General features: G+C 42.3%; 1 protein-coding gene across 1 annotated transcript in view; it reads left to right on the top strand.

The window, feature by feature from the left end:
- Positions 1-25,287, top strand: part of PLA2R1 (phospholipase A2 receptor 1) — a 104,882-nt gene that overhangs the window by 17,616 nt on the left and 61,979 nt on the right. The window contains exons 8-11 of the mRNA XM_081938127.1: positions 926-1,083; positions 2,198-2,305; positions 22,006-22,115; positions 23,507-23,676. Of these exons, the coding sequence (XP_081794253.1) occupies positions 926-1,083; positions 2,198-2,305; positions 22,006-22,115; positions 23,507-23,676 (546 nt within the window). The remainder of the gene's footprint in view (positions 1-925; positions 1,084-2,197; positions 2,306-22,005; positions 22,116-23,506; positions 23,677-25,287) is intronic.

Here is a 25,287-nt window from a genome sequence, read left to right as displayed (position 1 = left end):
CAGGCGAACTGATGTGCAGTCATAACATTCCATTTATTTCTAGTGGACATATTAATATAACCAGCACCCTGGATATTTGTTTTTAATGTATCACATTTACATCTCAGCTTGAATCACTTGCAAGGGTAAGGAGATTGTGGACTTCCAGATGTTGCAGAACCACAGCTTTCATAAGGACCAGTTAGCATGACTAATCATGAGGGATACTGGGAACTGTAGATCAACATCTGGTGAATCACAGTTTCTCAATCCTTACGTTTTATTGCAATGTCACTTTTTGAAACAAGTTAAGAGCAAGAAAAAATAATTTGATAGAAATGACCTCTAGTGAGTATAATAATGTCTCAATGGTTTTGATAGACTCAAAGCAAGGTGGGCTAGGTAGTTCATAAAATAATTACAAGCCACGGTGTCTTTATGTTATTCAGAACAATGGTATAGGGTTTCCTGCCTGAACAGGGCTTTGGACTAGAAGACCTCCAAGGTCCTTTTCAATTGTTATTCTGGTTTTTTTTTTTAATTAATAGCTGCTATTAAAAAACAACACTGAGAATATACTACAAAGTCCTTGTTTGCAATGGGCATTTTGGGGGCATATGTTTGATGACTTTGGCCAGTGGAATGCTATTGAACTTTGACAAGATACAGGCGAAACCGTATAATGATGAGCAGTCAAGAAAAATATTTACAATATCATGAATCTATAGGACAGGAGGGATGAACAACGTATGGTCTCAGGGTCATTTTCAAATTCTCTTTTTGCAGTCTCATTTTTTTTTCAGATTCAGCCACAGTGCTATCACCTACTATTGTTAAGCTTAGTCAAAGTGTGTACAGCTTTTTAAAAATATGCTATTAGTCAAACGTTATCTACTTTTTTCAAAAAGCAGATTTGTATTAAGATGCACTTGTTTATCTTCTGTAGAAAATGTGACAGACACTTGGATCGGCCTAAGATGTAATAAGACTCCTGTTGAGTTTGAGTGGTCTGATGGATCTGCTGTAATCTTCACCTACTGGAATAAACAAGAACCAAATATTCTTCAGAAGAAAGGACAAATTTGCGTTTCGGCTCAGCAACAGGTATGGTTTTTTTTTTCTTTTTAAAATAATTCAGTGAATGAGTTTGGATGTCATGCATCTATGTGTTACATGTGTGTCTGTGTGCTACCTATATTACAGAATATTGTGATCCTTCTGTATTTGATGATATTCAATATAGCAACAGCTATAGCACTTAGACTTATATACCATTTCACAGTGCTTTACATCCCTCTCTAAGTGGTTTACAGAGTCATCATATTGCCCCCAACAATGTGGGTCTTCATTTTACTCACCTTAGAAGGATGGAAGGCTGAGTCAATCCTGAACTGGTGAGAATCAAACTCTTGGCAGTGAGTTGAATTAGCCTGCAATACTGCATTCTAACTACTGCTCCACTGCGCCAGCACGACTCTCATAAAACAATTATTTTCGTGCATACAACAATTAGTAACAAAACAGTATCTCTGCACAGCTATCTCACCTATCTGATCCATAACTATTAATATAGTCATCTTTTCCCATGCAGGGCAATCAATTTCTCATTTCACTGCTTTCTCCCTACTATATTATCTAAGGCCTTTGCATGTTCCATTTATCTGTACTTTTTCAGACTTATTATTTCAGGCACGTTTGTTTCACAGTCCTTCATTTGCTCGCATATTTGAATTTTTCCAAAATGATTTGAAAAAATGCCAATGCTCCTGGGTTGTTGTTGTTTTTTTTGATTTGGGAGATATCTTGATAAATATTCTATTATATTACACAATAGTTCTATGAATTATTGAGAACAATATATGGCAGAAGTGCAAACCATTCAACAAATTTTAAATTAGATAAGCTACAGAAAGATAATACATTTATATTTTAGTTTTTCGAGTTGTTATTACACAAATTTTTACTTTAATACAATTACAATACACTTAAAAGCTCTGTGAAGCAAAGCCCACATGCACTAAATAGTAGAAGACTATAGAAGATATAAAGATATTAGTAATACCCTCAGTCTTCTGAGTATGAGTAAAGCACCTGAATTTTTTTTGTTTTAAATTTATTGGCCACACAAATAAGTAAGCCTTTCTGAAAAAAATAAGATACTTGAGCTATTTCAGTTGTTTTTCTATTGTAATTCTATGCTCTTATTGTTTTTAACCAGGATGGACGCTGGAAAGTGAAACATTGTAAAAGCAGATATTTTTATGTTTGTAAAAGAAGAGGGAATATAGGCAATCCCGTTTCTGAAGTGGAATCAGGCTGTCCAGAGGTAATATTTAAATATGTGAAGTGTTCTACTATAGTTTGATAAGAGTTAAAGCACATTTTGAAAATATCACACATTTTTTGCGTTTATAATATATGCATATTACATACAAAAGTAAATTGTACTGGGATCAATAGAATGTATTCCCAAGATAAAAATTGTTTCTTTGTTGACATTAAGCAATCTGCTTAATATAATCAGCAATCTTTGTGCAAGGCATCTTTCTTGGAAGTTTTGTATTATAGAATAAAAACATTACTGGAGGTGCAAGCTAACTTTTAGGATGGGCTAAAAGTTAACCAGTATCTAATGGCATGACATCCACTGAGAAAAAAAATTAACTGATTTTATATTATTCTTTGACTCAATTTCAAGGAATATATTATGGAGGAAGTTTGAAAATTCCACAATAGATTGCTGGCTTCTTGCTCATTATGAATCTATATGAAGGATCATATGAAGGATCACTATACTCTCAGGGCCATCTAAAATGTGTGTATTTTTTTTCCAAATCCAGGATGAAGCAGGGTTATATATTATTATATATAGCAGGAGTGGGCTTCAAAAATTGCAGCAACAAATTTGCTGCCCCATTGCTGGGTGGGCGTGGCCATAGTGGGTATGACCTAGTCAGCCTCCTGCACCACAGCAGGAAGGGGTGTTTTATGCCCTCCCCAGGCTCCAGAGGCTTTCCTCGAGCCTCTGGGAGGGCAAAAACTGCTTTCCCCGGGCTCTGGAGGCTCTCCAGAGACTGGAAACAGGCCCGTTTTCCTGTACACCGCTTGGAGAGTCCAAGCAATGGGTTAATTCAGTCTGCTTGCCCTTAGGACTGAGGAACTATTTTTCCTTTAGCCACACCTCCTCCTGGTGTGATCAATCCCCCAGAATTCTTCCTCAGTCAGCCCGTTTGGACGTAATTAGCTAGAGCTCTGAGCTGAATTAATCCTTTTTTGGCTTGGACTCTCTATTTGCGTTTTATTTCTATTTCCTAACATTTCCCCAACTTTGTGAGACGTTTTTCTTCTCATCGCTGCGTTTTTCTCCAGCAGAATCTACATTTGAAGGCCAGGAGGTAAGCTGGAAGGTGGTGGGGGGTGCCCCTCAGCCGATCCTTATGGGACAGCTTCGGAGGCCTGCCGCTTGTCGTTTAAAACGGCGCGGCTGCAGCGGCGAGGTTCCTACGTCCCCAGGCCCCTCGTTTGTTATTTTAGACGTAGTATTTTTCGTTCCCCGGCCTGCTAGAGGACCTCTGCCGCAGGGAGGAGTGGGCGATCGTCGCCATTCGAGGCGCGTTCGCTCCTCGCTCTCCCTTAGCCCCACGCTGTTGCGGCGGCCATTTTAGGCGCGAAAAAAAGCACGCCCAGCCATGGCCGCCATTTTGCATCAGCCTCGATTATCAGGAGACCGCTGGAGGTGGCAGGGCCTAGCAAGGGTTTCTCAGGCTGGGATCGCCACCTTTGTCTTTTGCCTATTTTTGCGAGCGGTGCTGGTTCCTGGGCCATACCAACGGTCATTATACCGGCTCAGGGAGGAGGCCTAAGTAAGCGCAGGCCAAAGCCTTTTTTCTAGTCATTCTCCTCCCTGCTTCTCCTGCGGAGCCTTGCGCCTCGGTGCAGGCCCCAATCCTACCCCTGGGCCTCTGACTGGTATTAAGCATGGGATGTTTTTTCATACGTATTGACTCAATTACTGTGCATATGGCAATTTTAACGAATCTTTTCGTTTTTGTTCCCCTTGCAGCAACCAGTCTCTCTCTCTAACTTCTGCCTTGTCATAGCCTTGCTCCATCTTGTGTGGTCATTGACTATGGACCTGCCCAGTCCCCCTGATTCCCAAGATACTAGGCCGAGCCTCTCTCAGGCCCCTAGCAAGGGTTCCTCCTCATCGGGGAGTGGGGGTGCGGGCAAGAGTGGTGGGGGTAGCTCTGGGAAACAGCGTTCCAGAACCCCTTCTGTGGCTGAGGCCAAGGATGCTGAAAGGCGCCAGCGGGCCCTTGACAAGCAGTTTGAGAAGGCCAGACGCCAGGCAGACAGGGAGCAGTCCCTTTCAGGAATCCCTCCCTCCCGGGAAGATCTCCAGATGGTCCTCGCCGAGGAGGTGGAGTCCCAGGACCTATCCCCAAATAGGTCATTTGCAGAGCCGGCTTCCCCGGCACCCTCTTGGGCCTGTGAGCAGGCCCCTCCCCCTGGGGATGCTAGTATAGATGATATGCAGGGTGAGGCTTCACCCCCCCCCCTAGAGGAGGGCTTGGATCCTGATTCTGACTTTGAGGAGTTATCTCCCCGCATGCAGGAACTAATGGCCCGTGCCATTGCCAAGGGCATCACGGAGGCCATGAAATTTAAGAGTCCCACTGCAGTGGCCCCTAGGGGTCCCAAACCCGATCAGGCAGCTCCCCCTCCAAACAAGCGTGCTCGCCATCCTTCCCTGGAATCCTCGGTGGTCAGCGAGGCCTCTGCCATTGAGGACCCTGACCCGGAGGTGCTAGGTCTCTCGGACGACGAGGACCTTCCCCCTGAGGCGCCCGCCTTTGCGGGTCTGTTCAAGCCCAGCCTTTTCAAATCTGTCCTTCACAAGGTCAAGGCTGCCACCAGGGTGGGGATCAAGCCCAAACCGGCCGCGCCGGCGGCGGATGCCACTCCGGCTAATCCCAATGCGGTCATGTTTGATGTCCCAGCACCCCAACAAGAGCTGGTTCCGGTCCCGGGGCTGTTTCTCGACCTAATCCAGCACCAGTGGGCTCAACCAGCCACGCAGTCCTCTCCCAGTGGGGTAGATAGGAAGCTTTATACTATGGAGCCAGTGCTGGAGGACCTTCTGGCCCTTCCCACTGTCGACCTGCCCATCGCTGCACTCACCTCCAACTCCTCCCTACCGGCCGACCTTCTGGAAGGCCTTAAGGCGGAGGACAAGAAGGCGGAAAAGGCGTGCCACAAGACCCACCTGGCGGCTGCCTGGGCCATCAGGGCCTCTTCATCCGCCTCCTTTTTTAATAGGGCCTCTGTGATCTGGCTGCGCGAGCTTCTAACCAAGCTCCCGGCGGGAGACGTCCGCCTCCACCAGGACGTGTCTAAAATAATCGCGGCCTCCCAATATGCCGCTGACGCATCCCTTAATGCCACTAAATTCGCCTCCAGGGCACTTGGCTCTAATATCACTTCTCGCCGGCTGATCTGGCTCCGACATTGGCAAGCGGACCAGAAAAACAAGTGGAAACTGGCTTCCGCCCCCTTTAAGGGGTCCAAATTGTTTGGCGAGTCCCTGGATCCTCTCCTCATCGAGTCCAAGGACAAGAGGAAGATCCTTCCTTCTCTAAACAAGAAGCAGGAACATAAGACCGCTCTCTATTCTAGGAGGCAGTCCTTTCGTGCCTCCGAACCTTCCACCTCTGCCTCTTCCTTCTCTCCCTCCAATAGGTCCTTCGGTCAGCAGGGCGACAGGTCCCAGGACAGGGTGCCCTTTCGGGACAGAGGCAGGCAGCAGTTCGGCTTCCGCAAGTATAACCGCGGTGGGGCCTCCAACAGGCCGTTCCGTAAGTCAAAGTGACTGCCCGGGCTCGGCGCCCATCGGGGGTCGCCTCCAGCTGTTTGCCCCCCATTGGGCCCAGACAACCGAGGACGCTTGGGTCCTGTAGATAGTCAGGGAAGGCCTCTCCCTGGAGTTCCTGTCCCTCCCCCCCGGACCTTCATCCGGTGCCCAGTCCCGTCCTGCCCCCAAAAGAGGGAGCGTATGGACCAGGAAGTCAGACATCTCCTAGACATCAGGGCCGTGGAACCAGTTCCCCAGGGCGAAGAGGGGAGGGGGTTTTACTCCATCCTCTTCCTGGTGCCAAAGAACTCGGGGGGGTGGAGAGCCATCTTGGACCTCAAAAACCTCAACAGGCACATCGCCTACCGGAGGTTCAAGATGCAGTCACTGCAAACCATTCTGGCGGGGATTCGACAGGGAGATCTACTCACATCTATAGATCTCAAAGAGGCATACCTCCACATTCCCATCCGTCCTCAGCACAGAAAGTTCCTGCACTTCTATTATGCAGGTCGCCACTTCCAGTACAAAGCTCTCCCATTCGGCCTCTCGTCCGCTCCTCGGACGTTTACCAAAGTGCTGGCGGTAGTGGCGGCCCAGCTAAGACGCAGGCCCATAAGGCTCCAGTGCTACCTGGACGACATCCTTATCCAGTCGTCGTCCAGGCAGCAGGCATTGCGGGATCTCCAAATCACTATGAGATCCCTCAAAAATCACGGCTTCACTCTAAACCTAGAGAAGAGCCATCTCACTCCAACAAACAGACTTGTACACCTGGGGGCGGTGATAGATACCAACTTGTGCAGGGTTTTCCTCTCCCAAGACAGGTTGGCCGGTCTAAGGTCCATGACCCACAAGGTGATGAGCTTGAGGCAGGCTCCAGTGGTCCTTCTGTCGCAGCTGCTGGGAAAAATGATCTCCTGCATTTCCATCGTCCCGTGGGCCCGCCTGCATTCCAGGGCGCTTCAGTGGCTGCTGCTGCCGCACCAGAGGGCATCCAGGAGCAACTCTCCCAGGCCGATTCGAGTTACGCCGGAAGTGAGGAGGTCTCTCCGCTGGTGGGTGTCTCCGGCCATCCTCAAGGGCCACTTATTCAAGGAGCCCGAGAGGTTAATCATCACCACAGACGCCAGCCTCTCCGGCTGGGGAGCCCACATGGGTTCCCTGGTTGTCCAGGGCAAGTGGTCCCAAGTGGAAACCAGCTACAGCATCAACCTGCTGGAACTGAGAGCTGCTCGCCTGGCCCTGCGCCATTTCAGCCGGTCCATTCATCGTCAACATGTACTTCTGATGACGGACAATGTGGCCACCAAGGCCCACATCAACCGCCAGGGCGGCACCAGATCCAGAGCACTGATGAGAGAGGCGGAGTCCCTGGGCCGCTGGGCGGAGCGCCATCTGGAATCTCTCCGCTCCGACCACATCTCCGGAGTGGACAATACACAGGCAGACTGGTTGAGCAGGACAACCATAGATCCTGCGGAGTGGAAACTGGACCCTCGCCTGTTCCACCAGATGTCCGACAGATTCGGAAATCCGACCGTAGACCTGTTTGCGTCCAGGGACAACAAGCAGCTCGACCGCTTCTACTCCCGGTTCTTCACCCCGGGGGCGGAGGGGACAGATGCACTGCGTTGCAAGTGGCCCCGCGAGCTACTGTATGCCTTCCCTCCCCTGCCTCTCCTTCCTCAATTCATCTCCAAAGTCATCGCAGAGGGAGCGGAAGTCCTCCTCGTGGCCCCGCACTGGCCCCGCAGGTCATGGTTCGCCGACCTTGTCCACCTGTCGGTGTCTCCTCCGTGGCGCATCCCTCCGGACCAGATCTCCCTCAGCCAGGGGGCCGTGGTTCATCCAGAGCCCCAGTGGCTCCAGTTGGCCGTCTGGCACTTGAGGGGGACCAACTGAAAGGCCAAGGCCTGTCAGAGGAGGTAGTGAACACCATTCAGGCGGCGAGGCGCCCTTCAACCACCAGGATTTATGATGCGTCCTGGGCCGCCTTCGCAAAGTGGTGTGAGGAGCTGCTCATCGAGCCGACGACCGCGCCTGTTTCCAGAGTCCTTGACTTTCTTCAAGCGGGACTCAACAAGGGCCTGGCCCTGAACACCCTTCGACGCCAAGTGGCGGCCTTGTCCACCGTCTGGTCGGGCGACCATCTTTTGCCTCTCAGCAAAATCCCGAAGGTGCGCCTCTTCCTCAAGGGCGCCTCTAACCTTCGCCCTCCCACCGTTCATCGCTACCCCACTTGGCAGCTGTCCGTGGTCCTGCGGGCCCTCTCCGGCCCTCCATTCGAACCTCTACGCACTACTTCTCTTCGATTCCTGACGCTGAAGACGGCCTTCTTGATTGCCATCACGTCAGCTCGCCGGATTTCGGAGCTGGCGGCTCTTTCTGTTCGCCAGGACCTGTGCGTCATCCACCCTGACAGGGTCATTTTGAGGCTGGACCCGACCTTTACCCCCAAAGTAAACTCATGGTTCCATAGAGCGCAAGACATTGTGTTGCCTAATTTTTGTCCTCATCCGTCGCATCCCAGAGAGCGCTCCTGGCACAATCTTGATGTCAGGAGGGCCCTGAAGGTTTACATTGCTCATACTGCAGAGTTCAGGAAGTCAGAGGCTCTTTTCCTCTCCTTCCAGCCTGGCTCCCTAGGGAAGAAGGTCTCTTCCTCCACGATTGGCAGGTGGCTTCGTGCCTGCATTGCGACAGCCTATGAAAGTCAATCCAAAGCCGTTCCGCGCGGCATCACCGCACACTCCACACGAAGTGCTGCTACCTCCGCGGCCTGGGCCACCCAGGCCTCGATCCTGGACATCTGCAGGGCCGCTACGTGGTCCTCTCCTTCTCCTTTTGTGCGACACTATAAATTGGACATGTTCGCCTCAGCTGAGGCGTCCTTCGGCAGACGTGTGCTCCAGGCGGTTGTGTCAGAGACCGAATCCCGGGAGCCTTCTTCTGCCCACCCAGATGGACAATAACTTGGGTATGTCCCATTGCTTGGACTCTCCAAGCGGTGTACAGGAAAATGACCATTGGCTTACCTGAAGGGTCCTTTTCTGTACACCGCGGGAGAGTCCAACCCACCCTGGCTCTTAAGGCCGGGATTCGGGTTCTTCGTGTCAACAGTACATCATCTTGGACACTTCGCTCTGTCCGCACGAACTGACTCCTTCTAAGAATTCTGGGGGATTGATCACACCAGGAGGAGGTGTGGCTAAAGGAAAAATAGTTCCTCAGTCCTAAGGGCAAGCAGACTGAATTAACCCATTGCTTGGACTCTCCCGCGGTGTACAGAAAAGGACCCTTCAGGTAAGCCAATGGTCATTTCCAGACTTCTGGAACTTCCATTAGGCCTGTTTTTTTGCCCTCCCCAGGCTCCAGAGCCTTTCCTCGAGCCTCAGGGAGGGCGAATACTGCTTCCCCAGAGGCTGGAAACAGGCCCGTTCCAGAACTTCCGGAACTTCCGGTAGGCCTGTTTTTTCCCCTCACCGAGCCTCTGTGCAGACCCTGTACTTACCTGGCATGATGAATGGGCCGCGTGGAGACTCCTGGGAGGGGTGGGAAGGGCCATCTTCGCTAGAGCTTCACCCAAACCCTTGCAAACCCCCCGCAGCCCACCCCTGACATTAAGGCTCTCTCTCTTTAATTTATATATTAATTTGTTGATTGAAGCAATTTCTGACCCCAGTTTGTGTCCTCCAGTTACGTCCCATTGAAAGGTTACCTCTTTTGTTGTATGCTGAGATTTACTGTAGAGCTGAAAAGTACTTCAGGCATTTGCCTCTTACTACTTTGAAAAATAATGCATCAACAACATTTATTCTAAGTTCAAAAGCCACGGTTTTTTTTCTAAATGCTTAACAAAACATAGCTGGCAGATTGATAGATGTTAAGACAGATGCAAGTTAAATATACAGCTGTGTTGGTGTTGCTTTCTGGTAGCCTTGATTAAATATATTAGAGACTCTGTTCAGAAATGTATGGCTGCAATTTTCAGGTGGGTTTTTTCCCCAATGGGGATTTACATATTACCTCTACAATTTGAGCCTTCCAGGACAAGGCAGTCATAAAGCTGCCTTATGAAAGACAGACTTGTTGGATAAAGCTTGTTTCATGCTGGAAGCAAAGTTATATTCGTGGTCTTTTATTGTGTACCTAGCGCTGTCTGACAGGTGGAGGCAGAATCTATTGCAATGGAAGCACAAATGGGGATCAACAAAATCAGTTTCTGGCTTCAAATATCTTCCCCCAGGGCCTGACCTCCTTGATTCTATTTGATGACTTTTACTCAAGTTGGAAAAAGACTTTTAAACTACACAGCAGTTGTCTGTCTGCCTTAGTCTTGCAAGCTTTGGATTTCTCCCAAAATAAAGAGGCCATAAGACAGCAAATGGTGAATATTGATGTATAAGCAATCTCTCCATTTGCTTTGAGAAAGAAAAATTAACCAAAACTTTTTTTCCCAACTAAGTATCTTTGTTTTCACCTTAGCTCATTTCAATGCTCTATCTTTAGCTTCATTGGAAATAAGATTCTGCCAAATTTCCGTTGAGGAAAGGTTTTGCCCTTGTAATTTTTGGTAACAATTGAAACTATGGTTCATATCCAATTATAGTGTCATTTTAAAATAATATTCATCACTTTTAAATAGCCTTGATTTTAAGTATGTTTCATTGTATATTAAGGGTACAGTATTTATATCTCAATTCTCACTAATTATAATAATGATGTTCTTTTTATAATTGAGAAATTCTTCCTTAGAACTTTCTGCTACTAGAAAGCAAATGATATAACTGGCAAGTATTTTTATTTTATTCTGAAATTAGCTGATAACCTGGGTATTTATTTATCCCAATCCTGTATTAGACATGAAAAGGAATGAATTATAACTGGCAGCCTAAGTGCAAAATGGGCTGTCCTCCTCCCTTCCATTACTGTTGTCACAATTCCTGAAGAGGCGATAGCAAGAGCAACTTCTCCCTGCGCCCTGATTTCGGCAACAATTAAATTAGTTAAAAATGTTTTTCCTGTGTCCCCAAAAGCATCAAGAAAAATGATACCACCGTATTGAAAATTTCTAGACCAAATGTAATTTCTAATGTTGGATTTTCCCCCTTACCAGAGGGAGCCCCCTTGTGGAGTACTGGGAAGCCATTACCATAGCAACTCCACTGCGCTGTACAGTAGAATCCATTTTACGGCAGTACAGTAGAATCCATTTTAAGGCACAACAGGCTGTATCTTAATAGAACACATACCCCAAGGGAAGTTAGGGGTGTCTTACCCCACAATATTTGTTTCCAGAGAGTAAGTCATCTGTGTACCAAGTTTGGTTGAAATTGCTTGAGGCATTCCAGAGTAATGCTGGACCGTACACACACACTTGCACACACACACAGTCTTAGTTCTAGAGAATGTCAGTATACAAAGTGTTTATTTCTTTGATATGGTGAATTAACTTTTTCACTGTTGCATTTACATTCTATTCATGATTGAGGATGCTGCTGATTTTTTTCTTTGAAAGAAAAAATATATGATTGCTATTATCTAAACCGCTGAGCTTGACATATTAAGCTAAGTAGTAGTAATACACAGTCTGCTAAAATTATGTTCTTCAGTGTGCCTGGTACAAAATTGAACAGCCCAAGTAATTACTATAGAATAAATTTAAATAATATCTATGACAATAATTGACCATAATTATATCACCACAGATATTTCTCAACATATTTTCAGTCAGTATCACTTGACCAACATTGAGCAGCATGGTGCCCTAAAGGTTGATCTCTCACCTCACAATCGGGAGGCTATGAGTTTGATCCTAGGTAGCGGCAGTTACAGTATTTATCTCTAGGGATACAATGAGTACTTACCACATTTTTCGGAGTATAAGACGCACCGGAGTATATGACGCACCAAGGTTTTGAAGAGGCAATTTTTTTAAAAAAATAGGTAGATAGATAGAGGGATAGACAGGGAGAAAGAGAGAGAAATTCAGTAGGTAAATAGGAAGAGAGAGGGTAGGTAAGTAGATAAAGGGATAGAGAGAGAGAGAGAAATAGAGAGAGAGTGTGTAAGTAGGTAGGTAGATAGAGGGATAGAGAGAGAAATAGAAAGAGAGAGAGAGAAATACAGTAGATAGGGAGAGAGGGAGAGAGTAGGTAGGTTGGTAGGTAGAGGGATAGAGAGAGAGAAATAGAGAGAGAAATAGAGTAGATAGGTAGGGAGAGAGAGAGTAGGTATATAGGTAGGGAGATAAAGGGATAGAGAGAGAAATGGAGAGAGATAGAGAAATACAGTAGGTAGGTAGGGGGAGAGAGAGTGTGTGTAGGTAGGTAGGTAGGAGAGAGAGAAATAAAGATAGAAATACAGTAGATAGGTAGTTGTTTCTGCTGGCACAGCACTTGATCAATGTAATTCTCATCAATCAGTTAAAGAGCTTTCCAAAAGGAAAAAAAAAAGTTTTTGCACTCTGCAAACCTCCCAAAAATGGCCCGTTTTTTGTCAAAAAAATTGCATGCATAGCCTTATGGAGGCTTATAGAGTCTGCTGGGGGCTGGGGGGCAAAAATGGCCCTCTTTGCTCATTTCTGCCCTCCCCAGCTGCCAGGAGCTCTCTGAAAGCCTCCATAAGGGTATGCACTTGGTGAAGGGGCGGGGCTTCAGGAGGCAAAAAAATGCTGTATTCGGTATATAAGACGCACCCAGATTCTCAGCCTCTTTTTTGAGGAAAAGGGTGCGTCTTATACTCCGAAAAGTATGGTATCTTCTGCAAACTCCGCAAAGGCGTCAGGAAGAGTATGCAGCCAGTAAAGGTTCAAGCTCCATTCAATTGACCTGACTCCACCCCGATCCAAGAGATTATAGGGTCATTTTTAAAAAAAACAACCATTTGTCTGACATTCATTTATTAGTTCAAACCTCTTATTAAATGATGAATTACTGCTACAAAAAAGTCTCTAACCAATGTTAAAAAGTGGGCTCAATTCAGAGGTGATTTTCACCAGGTTCTGACCCGTTCTAGAGAATCGGTAGCGGAAATTTTGAGTAGTTAGGAGAACCGATAAATACCACCTCCCACTGGCCCCACCCCCATCTATTCTCCGCCTCCCGAGTCCCATCTGATCAGGAGGAAATGGGGATTTTGCAGTAACCTTCCTCTGGAGTGGGGAGGGAATGGGGATTTTGCAGTAACCTTCCCCTGGAATGGGGTGGGATTGGAGATTTTACAGAATCCTTCCCCTGCTAAGCCACCAAGCCATGCCATGCCCACCAAGCCATGGCCACAGAACCCATAGTAAAAAAAAAATGAATTCCACCACTGGCTCAATGAAACACTACAAAACTCAAGAGTTCCTTGGGAAGTGAGGTGGGAAGCATATAAATTTAATAAACAAGTGAAACCAATTCTATTTTATTCCCAGCTGAACACTTTGTGGTGTTTTGTGGCACAACCATGTGTTTTGAGCTCCATACCCATGAATGGTGGAATTCTTTTCAAACAAATTGCTCCTCATTATGTCTAAGGAGATTCTCAGTCATCCAGCTCATGGTTGTCCCAAAGGTATTTTTTTCAAGAGGCAACTGGAGTTTCTGGTTTTTCTTTCTCTTTGAAGACATTTTGCTTCTCATCCAAGAAGCTTCTTCAGCTCTGACTAGATGGTAGGGAATTGAAAGATTTATACTCCTTACAGACAGCTGGTCATTTCTATTCTTTTAGTAAGTCATTAAGATCACCTGGAGGTTTACCTGTGTCATCAGGGTCACCTGAGTGGTGTAAGTGGGTGTGAAGCCTTTTTGGAACTGTTGAAAGGACTATATTGTAGATTGGAGATAGATGATGTTGTATCCCTCCCCCTCTGTTGAAAGAGGTCTGTTCAATTTTGACATACATGGTCTCTTTGACCTCTCTTTCAAACCAACGGGCCTCTCTGTCCAAAATGTGGACTTTGCTGTCTTCAAAAGAGTGGCCTTGGTCTTTTAAATGCAAATGGACTGCTGAATCTAATCCTGATGGGTTTGTTCTCCTATGTTGTGCCATGCATTTATGAAATGGCTGTTTTATTTCCCCAATGTACAGATCTGCACATGGCTTATTCTTTTTAGTTTTTTCTCAGAGTCATTTTGGGAAAGTTCTGAATTGTAGAAAAAGGGTGAACTGCACTTCACTAATAAAAGAGGCAGAATGCATCTTCCCAAGGAGTCTGTGGGCTATGCCATTTCTATTTCATAAAATGAGATGGATATTGTTGTATATCAAATTTCAAGAGTTCCTTCTACTTTAATGTTAACAGCCAATTGGCTGACAGTTTAACTTTGATTTCAAACACCAATCATTGGGTTTAGATACCCTTACATTAATTGCTGATTATGAAAGTCAATCCTTCCTTCATAATATGTGGTTGTTTTCATTTGCTGTTGACTTCAAAGAATTGCCAGGCTTTATTTGTCTTTACAACACTTCTGATGAATTGATGATCCCGTATCTTTCTTAGATATTGCAAGCAAAGGGCTTATTGCTCAGCTGGCCATATGCCATGTGATTTTATTACTAATTCAACAACTCCTCTTTTTTTTATCCTTCTAATCTTTAAACTGCTAACAGAGAGCAATGTTTTTGTTACTGAGGTCAAATTCCTTAAGCTAGCTGTCTAAACACTACAACAGTGATGATCAACCCATTCCCCCAAGCCTTATTTTGGAATTATATCATGAAGCTGTCATTTTCCTGACAAAGAAGAAAAGAAGAAATCTTGCTTACAAACCTAACAAAATTGGGTTAAATGGAAGGTCACCGTATTTATATAGCATCATTTGAAATGCCAGTATTTCAAGTAGCGCAGCCTCTAGGCAGCTAAGTCCATCAACATCCACAGATCTTAGTTAATTAAACAGAGCCAATAATGAAATAACTTGGTTATGATTTACATGCTTTGCTTTTCTGAATCTGAAATACAGAAGCATCTTAAACTGGAAGAAAAATCTCTACACAAGCATTATGACCAAATGCTAGATTACATCTATAACAATGAGGAAATGTTTATATGAATTCTTCGTTGTTTTTACCCTGATTTACTTTTGTTTTATATGAGATAGAACTGTAGCTTTTAACTCAACCTCTAAAAATCATCCTTCAGCATGGCATGCTCCATTTAAATAATTCCAAATCTTATTTCAATGTGTTGCTGACCCGCCAAAATTGCATAATTGTTGCATCTGAAATTAAATGTTCATTTAAACTTTGTTAGTCCAGTTATCCAGTTAGCCTTCTGTCTTAGGGGTGTTTTTCTGTTTTTTATTGATGCTGTTTTATGTCTCCACTATAGCTTTTCTTCTGATGACCATATTTGGGCAAGAGAAGATTCGTTCTTAATCATCAATATCAAATAAGAAATTGGTCAATTGGTTTATAGAAATAGCCTGATCAAAACAGCACTTAAAACATAGAAAAGCCAATAGTGAACACATGTAAGACACAAAACCAACACTACAGATTCTAGTATAAATTATTCTAGTATAAATTCTAGTACAGAAATGCTGTATCCTCAAAGCTACAAAATTTTCAAAAAATGTATTCCTTCTTTATTTATTTATTTTTCCTTTTTATTGTTATAAATCTTGATACATAGTATTTATTTCAACACAGAAATGTCTATATGATATGATTAAAGATAACATCCTAATTATTTAAATAGCTTAAAGTATTGAAAATGGAGAAAAGAAAGAAAAAATATATCAAAATTAATTACAATTTAGGATATCAGTATTACCAGCATAAAATTATTTTGCTTTTTCTTCTATAGTTAAATATAACATTAAATAATGTTCTAATCAAAATACAAAATGAATTGGGATATTGGATCAATATAAAATTCAGGTTCAGATTAATAGATACTATATGGGTAATAAATGGATAATAGAAAACCATATTCAATTTCCAGACAAGGGTATGATTCTTCTTCATCTTTAATTTTTTTTTAAAAGTAAAACTTTTAAGTAAGTAAATATTTTCTGCAAATATTTATGCAACTTGTCAGCACAAAGATACACGTTTTCTCATCTCAAAGTGAGTGAGAATGTTTTTACTAGCTCAATTGAATGATTCTTTCCAAATCTTAAACTACAAATAAGTGTCCCCAATTCTCATTCTCCAGATACCTAGAAACCTTTATGCCATATATAGTATTCTAGGTGGGATTCAAAAATTTTACTACTGGTTTTGTGGGCATGGCTTGGTGTGGCGTGGCTTGGCTTGGTGGACGTGGTGTGGCTTGGTAGGCATGGCTTGGTGGGCATGGCAAGGGAAGGCTACTGTAAAATCTTCATTCCCACCCCACTCCAGGGAAAGGATACTGCAAAATCCCCATTCCCTCCTGATCAGCTGGGACTCGGGAGGCAGAGAATAGATGGGGGCAGGGTCCGTGAGAGGTGGTATTTACTGATTCTCAGGACTACTTAAAATTTCTGCTACCGGTTCTCCAGAACTGGTCAGAAGCTGCTGAATACCACCTCTGTTATGGTAATACATATCATAGTACATACTACATAGTGGCATTAAAGACCCTGAAAGAATTTGTACAGATAGGCTAAGGCACAGCTGTCAAACTCCTGGTGTGCAGGCTGGATGCGTCATGTGCTAGCCACACCCAGTTTAGTGATGGGGAAAATCCTGATATGTCACATAACATTGCTGTGACGATGCGAGTTTGAATCCCTGGACTAAGGCATCAATCTACCAGTATGGGTAGATTCACAAAGGTAGGGGCCCTTTAACTCCATTTCATTTGAGCTTCCCTGAGGCTGGTGATTGGAGCTGTTTTCTACAAGGGGGGAGTCAGAGAGACAAAGGTAGGGGCCCTTTAACTCCAGTTCATTTGAATTTTCCTGAGGCTGGTGATTGGAGCTGCTGGCTACAAGGGGGGAGTCAGAGAGACAAAGAGGACTAGATAGTAGCCAGCGCGCCTAATGGCGTGCGAATCATAAAGCTATAAACCAAAATAGCACTAATACATTCTGGATTAGTGTGCTTGAGATTGTGATTTTATTTTATTTCAAAATGACCAGCTTAATTCAATGTAATAGCTGTTTTACACCTGTCTTTTGCAGTACTCTTTTCAAATTTGGATACTGTCCCCTTTGTAAACAAATTACTAGTCTACATAGACAGATTACCTATCTAGAATCTCTAATCTGTGCTCTCCAAGCAGAAATTAAGTGCCCAATTCGGCCATTCCACACTATGGAGATGCCACGCTATCATCCCCCTCTACCGCAAAGATCCTGCAGGAGAAGAGCAGTCTGGGCAACCGTTGGATTTGGCAGGGTGAGAGCTATGAACCATAAAAAAAAGCTTTTGCTGTGACCCAGCATAACAAATATAGCGCCCTTGCTGACCTTAACGGGGACACTAAAGAGACAGGTCATGGTAGTTGTGATAATGATGACTCAAATAAGCAAGGGATCGTGGTCCAAAATGAAGAACTTTATTTGGAAAGGCAAAATGGGGACCTAGGTATCACACATCAATCACACAAGAAGATCAAGGTATGTAAAAAGAGAAGTCACCTGGTTGGTGATTCAATCATAAGGGATGTAAATTTAGGAAAGGATATGGAGGTTTTAAAAGAGGTCAGGTGTCTGCCAGGTTCTACTGCCAGCAGAGACTAGAGGAGTATTCTTAAGATAGTCAAGAATGCAAATAAGGACTGTGACTTGATACTATTATACATCTTGGCACAAATGATCTGTCCCAAAAAGATGTACTTTCTGTGAAGAATGATTTCCAGAGCTTGGGGTATGAACTTAGTAGTGTAGGTTGTAGGCTTATGTTTTCAGAGGTTTTTCCAGTATATAAGGAACAAAAAGGGAAGGGCCAGCCTGTAGCAGAGTTCAATGTGTGGCTAAAGGAGTGGTGTAAAAGGGAAGGCTTTGGTTTTATTAGTCATAATGCCTGCAGCTGGTCTAATGAAAAACTGTACAAAAGAGATGGTTTGCACCCATCCAAGAAAGGGACTGAGTTACTTGGCATTAAATTCACAGATTTTCTGGATAAACATTTAAACTGAACAGCGGGGACAGAGAATTAATAGATACAGAACATTTCTGTCCCCAGCAAACTAAAATTCATAGGGTTATCAGTGCATGTAACATAGATGTGTGTGTGGGTAAGATTATCACTACTGCTGTCAAGCAAAACCAAGCATTTAATAGTGAGTGCCATACCATGTGCATGAATCATACAAGTGGCAAGAAAATAGGGGCAGTCAAGCATAATACAGGCTATGTAGACAGTAAACACAGGGTCAATCAAAATGGATTCAACTGTCTATACACCAATGCACAGAGTATGAGGAATAAACAGGGTGAATTAGAAATTCAAGTAAATGAGGGCAGATACGATATTGTTGCCATTACAGAAGCTTGGGGGCATGAAACCCACAAATGGAACATACAGCTAGAAGGATTTAAATTATTTAAAAGAAATAGACCAAATAAAAGAGGAGGTGGAGTTGCACTATATATAAGAAATAACTCCATCTCTACAGAAATAGAGCACAACAATGATGAGAACTATCTTGAATGTGTTTGGGTCAATATTAAAGGTTGGAGGGGTATGGCATTGTATGGTGTATACTACAGGCCACCCAACCAAGTAGGGGAAGTAGATGAACTTTTTGCTAGTCAGCTAACTAAGGTATGTAGGAAGTACATCACAATAGTAATGGGGGATTTTAACTACCCCGACATCAACTGGGAAACAAACTCTGCACCAAGTGGAAGATCCAACAGGTTCTTAACGAACCTAGCAGACAACTTTGTTTCCCCAAAAGTAGAGGGGAACAAGGGGATCAGCCATATTAGACTTAATTCTCACTAACAGAGGAAATGATAGAAGGTGTTGAAGCCACAGGAACCCTGGGGGCAAGTGACCATGCAATATTGGAATTCAACATTATGCAAACACAAGTAGTAGAACAAAGTCAAACTAGAGTCTTGGATTTTAAGAGAGCTAATTTCAATAAACTTAAAGAGAGCTTGGGAAGAATTCCATGGATGAGAATCCTCAAGGGGAAAACAACTCAAGAAGCTTGGGAAATTTTGAAAAATATGATTACAAAAGCTCAGTCTAGCACAATACCAATGAAGAAGAAAAATGACAGCTCCCAAAAGAAACCAGCATGGCTGCATAAAGAACACTCTGATAAATTGAAAGACAAAAAAGTTAACTATAAAAAGTGGAAAGGGGGGGACATAATTAAGGCAGAATATCAGCAAATAGCCCGAGCCTGTAAAGATGAAGTAAGGAAAGCTAAGGCTCACAATGAAGAAAGGCTTGCCACAAAAGTAAAAAATAACAAAAAAATCTTCTTCCAACATATTAAAAACAAGAAAAGAGTTAAGGAAACAATTGGTCCATTGCTGGGAGAAAGTGGCAAGAAGGTGACAAGCAACAGGGAGAAAGTAGAACTATTTAACTCATTTTTTGCATCTGTCAGCAGTGTGCATTTTTTGCATGAGCCAGCAGTGTGCAGCAGCTGCCAAAAAAGCCAACACAGGTGTAGGCTACATAAACAGAGGGATAGAATCAAGATCATGTGAAGTGTTAATAACACTTCATAATGCCTTGGTAAGGCCACACTTGGAATACTGCATTCAGTTTTGGTCGCCACAATGTAGAAAAGATGTGGAGACTCTAGAAAGAGTGCAGAGAAGAACAACAAAGATGATTAGGGGACTGGAGACTAAAATATATGAAGAACGGTTGCAGGAACTGGGTGTCTAGTTTAATGAAAAGAAGGACTAGGGGAGACATGATAGCAGTGCTCCAATATCTCAGGGGTTGCCACAAAGAAGAGGGAGTCAAACTATTCTCCAAGGTACCTGAGGGTAGAACAAGAAGCAATGGGTGGAAACTAATCAAGGAGAGAAGCAACTTAGAACTGAGGAGAAATTTCCTGACAGTTAGAACAATTAATCAGTGGAACAGCTTGCCTCCAGAAATTGTGAATGCCCCAACACTGGAAGTCTTTAAGAAGATGTTAGGTAGCCATTTGTCTGAAACGGTATAGGGTTTCCTGCCTAGGCAGGGGGTTGGACTAGAAGACCTCCAAGGTCCCTTCCAACTCTGCTATTGTATTGTATTGTACTTCAGAAGCAGTTGGCTGATTTAAAACATCCAGATATTATTATAACTTTTAACATAACAAAAATATGCTTATTTTTGCTTGTCCAAATACGTGTTGAAAATACAAAACACATGGGTACTAATTATATATTGCCTAATGAAGAATTCTGGAGAACTTAATAATTTTCATTCTTTGTTAGCCACAAATATGCAACTATGCATTTTTTCCCAAAGATCAATGTGGTTATAATTGCTTTTTAGTAACACATTCTCATTTGTGCTATATAATTATGTAATAATATTTTGACTGGCATATATAAAGCTTGATAGCCTTCCCAGAGTGTTAAACTATTATATATCTCCATAATTAATTAAATAAAATGTAAAAAACATTGTGGTGGGTTGATTTAGAAACATTACAGATTAAGGTTTAGGTTCATTCAAACATTTAAAATATTTGAGAAATACTTTACCACTTACCAAAGCATAAAAGAAGATACCAAATTTTCTTGTTACTGAATTAGCATGATTTTTTTCACGTTATCCTCCCAACCATGATCATATCAGCTGCTTCTATATTTATAGCAGATATGAATCAATAAATTAAATGCATTAATCAATTTAAAATTATTTTGTATTTTTTTTTCTGCATTAACTTATGGAGGGAAGGGTGATTGTTTCCTTTTAAAATTATAATTTATCATTGATTCTCTGAAAGGATTTGGTACCATACAAATTAAATCAGTCAGATTGTCAATGGAATAAAATATGCACGGTTCAGTGGTCTAAACATACTGATCCTATGTATTGATTTATCACTTTCTTGACTGAACAGAGCATCCAAAATGTGCCTCAGTGATTAATGTGCATGGAAGCCATCTCTTTAAAATTGCCTATTTTATCTTCTGAACATATAGAGGTAGAAATTATAGAGACCTCGCATTCCTACCTACTAAACTTTCCATAAAATAGGCCAAAACATTTTGACTCTATCTTTCCCACTGCAGTCACTGTATCGCTATAGATGGCCTGCTGTGTTTTTTTCAGAAAATCCAGAGATTCTTCTCTTCGATCTTAATCAATGATTAATCAATGGGCAGAATGGGAACAAAAATTGCATATATCAGGCCCTCTGTTGCCCAATTGTTCTGCTGTTGCCTATTTCACCAGCGACTGAACTGATACAGAAATGACCATGGAGAAGATATGCAGGGACCATTTGCAAAACATGAGTTCAGGCCAGGAAAACAAGAAAGTGTAAGAAGTAAGCTTAACATTGTCTGCCTTGAGTCCCTATACAGGAGTGTCAAACTCACGTCGTCACGGTGGTGTCATGTGACATATTGGGGCTTTTTTCCCCCTTCGCTAAACTTGGCATGGGCATGGCCCATGGGCCGGGAGTTTGGCAGCCCTGCTCTAGTGTAAGAGGACTGAAGGGTAAATGATGTCAAGCTTTCAAGACATGAATATATCCTATATCCATGATGGCGAACCTATGGCACATGTGTCAAAGGTGGCACGCAGAGCCCTCTCTGTGGCCACGCATGCCGTCGCCAGCTACTCTTCTGGTTTCCGGCACAGCCAGTTGGGCTTTGCGGGTGCCAGAGCACCTGAAAACGGCCCAAAAAACAACCAAAAAACAAGCTGTTTTTCAGGCCGTTTTTAGCCTGAAAACAGCTTGAAAAATGCCCAAAAAACAGATATGCACACCGGCCAGCTGTTCTTCAGGTTTCTGGCGCATTCCAGTTTGGACACTCAGAGCCCAAAAGGTTCGCCATCACTGTCCTATATCAATGTAATACTCGTTCTAGTATTTCTTATGGTATCTGTTTCCTTATCAGGCTTACCTCAAAGGTCTGAAAACTTGGCATACAAAGCATAGGAACTAGAACTGAGCTACGCTCCTCCTTCCCTGAACATTTTCTCTGACAGAAGCTTCCTGATTTAATCTCTGCATGACATTTAAGTTTTATTTACAGATAGAGAGATGGAGAAATAATACACTAAAGTATACATAACAGTAATTAATATTTACTTCACATTTCCTTTTGAAGGGATGGGAAAGACATGGTGGATATTGCTACAAGATTGATACAATCCCTCGAAGCTTTGAACATGCATCCAGTGGCTATTACTGTCCTTCACTTGCAAAAATAACAAGCAGGTAGCTCAATTTACTCAACAATGGAAACTTTCCTGTGGCATTGAAGCAGAGGTGGAATAATTATCTTACAGGCTAAAGTGTAACTGAAGGCAAATACTCAATTTGCCATTATTTGATTCAAGATGGAATTGGATAGAATTGGATGGAATTGGATAGAAATCACCTTGTCTGGATTGTTCAGTGACAAGCAATTATTCATCCATGAAAGAATTCTGTCATCTTATTTCTTAGAGTTCTGATTTTCAAAATCTGCATTATGTGAAATAGCTCAATGTTTGCTAACAATTCTAACAAATATATCCTTATTCTCTCCAATTGCAGCTATTTCATGCAAGTTGTTTACATTGTTAAATTGTGTATGAACAGCTAGTTTTAAGCAATAAGAAAGAATATTTTTTTTTTTTTGAACAGGGGAATATTTCTCACTTTAGATATAATTGTTATATGACTTCTCTTGAGGCAGGGGAAACAAAATTGTTCATTCACTTATATATCAAAGAAATAATCCATTTGATTAGTCATCTATACTAAAAAGGGGTCTTCTGATTGAATTAATTTTGTATTGTATTGAAAATTGAGTTGCTATCTTTTATATGTGGTTAGCAATTTTGGGATTATATAGAGGTATGTAAAGCACATCTACCAGTAGATGTTTGTTATTTTTTTTGTAATTTCAGTCATTCGTTTTTTGCTGTTGTGATTGTCAGGCATAAAAGACTCAATCTGGATCAGAATTGTAGGGCTGGACAAAGTGTTAAACACCCCTGTGCCCCCAGGGCTACACTCCAATCAGACCCTTTGCAATTATCTAGAGTAGAACTAGGTACAAAAAATGATTAGCTATATATTTTAAAGTAGAAGAATAACACACTAACCATGCTATTTAGAACTTTGGGGGATTACTACTAGATGTATATAAATAGTGTCTTAATGAGTAATAAGTAAGTCATTTAGGCTTTATGATTCAAAGCCTTATATTACAACTAAAGTGTCAAAATAAGCAAGTGAAGCCATACTGTAGTAGGCTAATTGCCAATTGAGGTTATTTTCCAAAATACATTTAGAAAGCCTGTGCCATGTAGTAGTTGACTTTCCTTACAGCAGCAGACTGAATAGGTCTTTTCCAATCTAGCAGCCATGCCTGGAGTAACTAAAAACATGTTTTATTTCAGCAGCATGGCTCTTGAGTACTTAATGCTGTTTAAAGTCATATTTTTGCATCTGGAATACCTTCTGCCTATGGAATTTAGTTTCTTTCAGTACATTGCTGTTAGGAAAGATTGTTCCATTAAGTGCTATTCTTTTCTATTGCTGAAAAAGATGACAAAAGCTACTTCTTAAATTATAATTCAGAGTATTTAATTACTTTCAATAATATTAAATCCTATAAGGTTTGAACAAGGTTTCCTGAACAGTATGATTCATCACCAAGGGAACACCGATGGTCCTTATTTTTGGATAGCACTTCAAGATCTAAACAATACAGGGGAATATACTTGGCTCACTGAAGATGGAAAACATCATCTTGAGATCTACACAAACTGGAGAAAGTATCAACCCAGTGAGTTGAACCTTTTGTCCATTGGTAATTAATTACTGTTAGTAATTTTTTGAAGGGATATACTTACCAATTTTCTGCACTTTCTAACTTTCCAATCTTTAATTGGTTTGTCTTCCTTTAAATAAGAGTTGAAGTTTTTTTAAGTAACAATCAAATGTGCATTTAAATATTCAAAGAATACTTTGTTTTAACAGTTAAAAGAAAATGGCATTCTTTTTATACAACAGATTTAAATATTTGACAACCTTGGGTTACTTCAAAGGTGAGAAAGAAAGTGCCTGTCACTCCTGATTATTATTACCCTTATTTGTGAAGGGAGTTTTACTCTAGCAATAACTGGATTCTTGAGATGTTTCCAACCCAGCTGTGACTTAAGAAAAACATTAGCTAAGAGAGGAGCAACTATTTTCTAAGGAAGTTGGTAGAGTGGTAGTTAAGGAAAAAGGTAAAGATTCCCTTCGCACATATGTGCTAGTCATTCCCGACTCTAGGGGGTGGTGCTCATCTCCGTTTCAAAGCTGAAGAGCCAGCGCTATCCGAAGACATCTCCTTAGACATGCGGTCGGCATAACTAAATGCTGAAGGTGCACGGAACGCTGTTACCTTCCCACCAAAGGTGGTCCCTATTTTTTCTACTTGAATTTTTACATGCTTTCAAACTGCTAGGTTGGCAGAAGCTGGGACAAGTAATGGGAGCTCACTCCGTTACGCGACACTAGGGATTCGAACCACCAAACTGCCAACCTTTCTAATCGACAAGCTCAGCATCTTAGCCACTGAGCCACTGCGTCCCTTCAGGGTAGGAGTTACCTCTACTTAATTGTATAAATGAAGAACCCTTTAAAAAAATGGATGAACCTGAGCACTATTTCTGTCTATTGAAAAAATAGTGTAAAATCAGGAAGCAGCAGTTAGAGAAGAATATATAACAACTAACTTGCTCAAAATTGGAAAAAAGAGTGTTGGAATGTTATATTCTCTCCCTTCTTTTATTAGTCTAACTTGCATGCAGAATCTGTCATGAGAAATGTGAACTAGAAGAAATTGAAATTAAACTCAAGAACTTCAGTAATTTACTGACATCATTTTGATAGCTGGAGGCAAGGAACACTTAGGTAAATTGTTGCTGAAGGTAGAAGAAAAAGGTCTAAAAACCTATCTGTTGTTTAGTGTTAAAAATAACTCCTAAGGTTATATCAATACACAGTGTCAACAAATCGAAATAGATAGAAAAAAAATTGAAAATAGTAGCAGACTGTCTTCCTACTAGGCTCAAAAATACTGAGGCATGGTGACTGTAGTCATTAGAGAAAGAGATGTTTGCTGCCTGGAAGAAAGGCCAACATAGCTAGACAAAATATTAAAGTGCAGAAACATCACACTGACAAAAAAGGTCAATTTTCCCATAACATATGACTGGACCATCAAAAATACTGAAGAAAAAAAATATCTCTGAATTATGATTCTGAAGAAAATGCTGGGAATAACAAATTATTAAATTGATGAAGTAAAATAGTGGAACTATTCACAATAAAGCCTAAAATATTAAAAACTCATAATGTGAAAGTAGGAGACATTGGAGAGGACCATGATGCTTGACAAAAATGAAGT

The sequence above is a fragment of the Natrix helvetica genome (genome assembly GCF_964273705.1).
Source record: "Natrix helvetica genome assembly, chromosome: 1".
Classification (NCBI taxonomy): Eukaryota; Metazoa; Chordata; class Lepidosauria; order Squamata; family Natricidae; genus Natrix; species Natrix helvetica.
The sequence above is the reverse complement of the archived record's forward strand: the minus strand, read 5'-3'. Positions and strand labels throughout refer to the sequence as shown.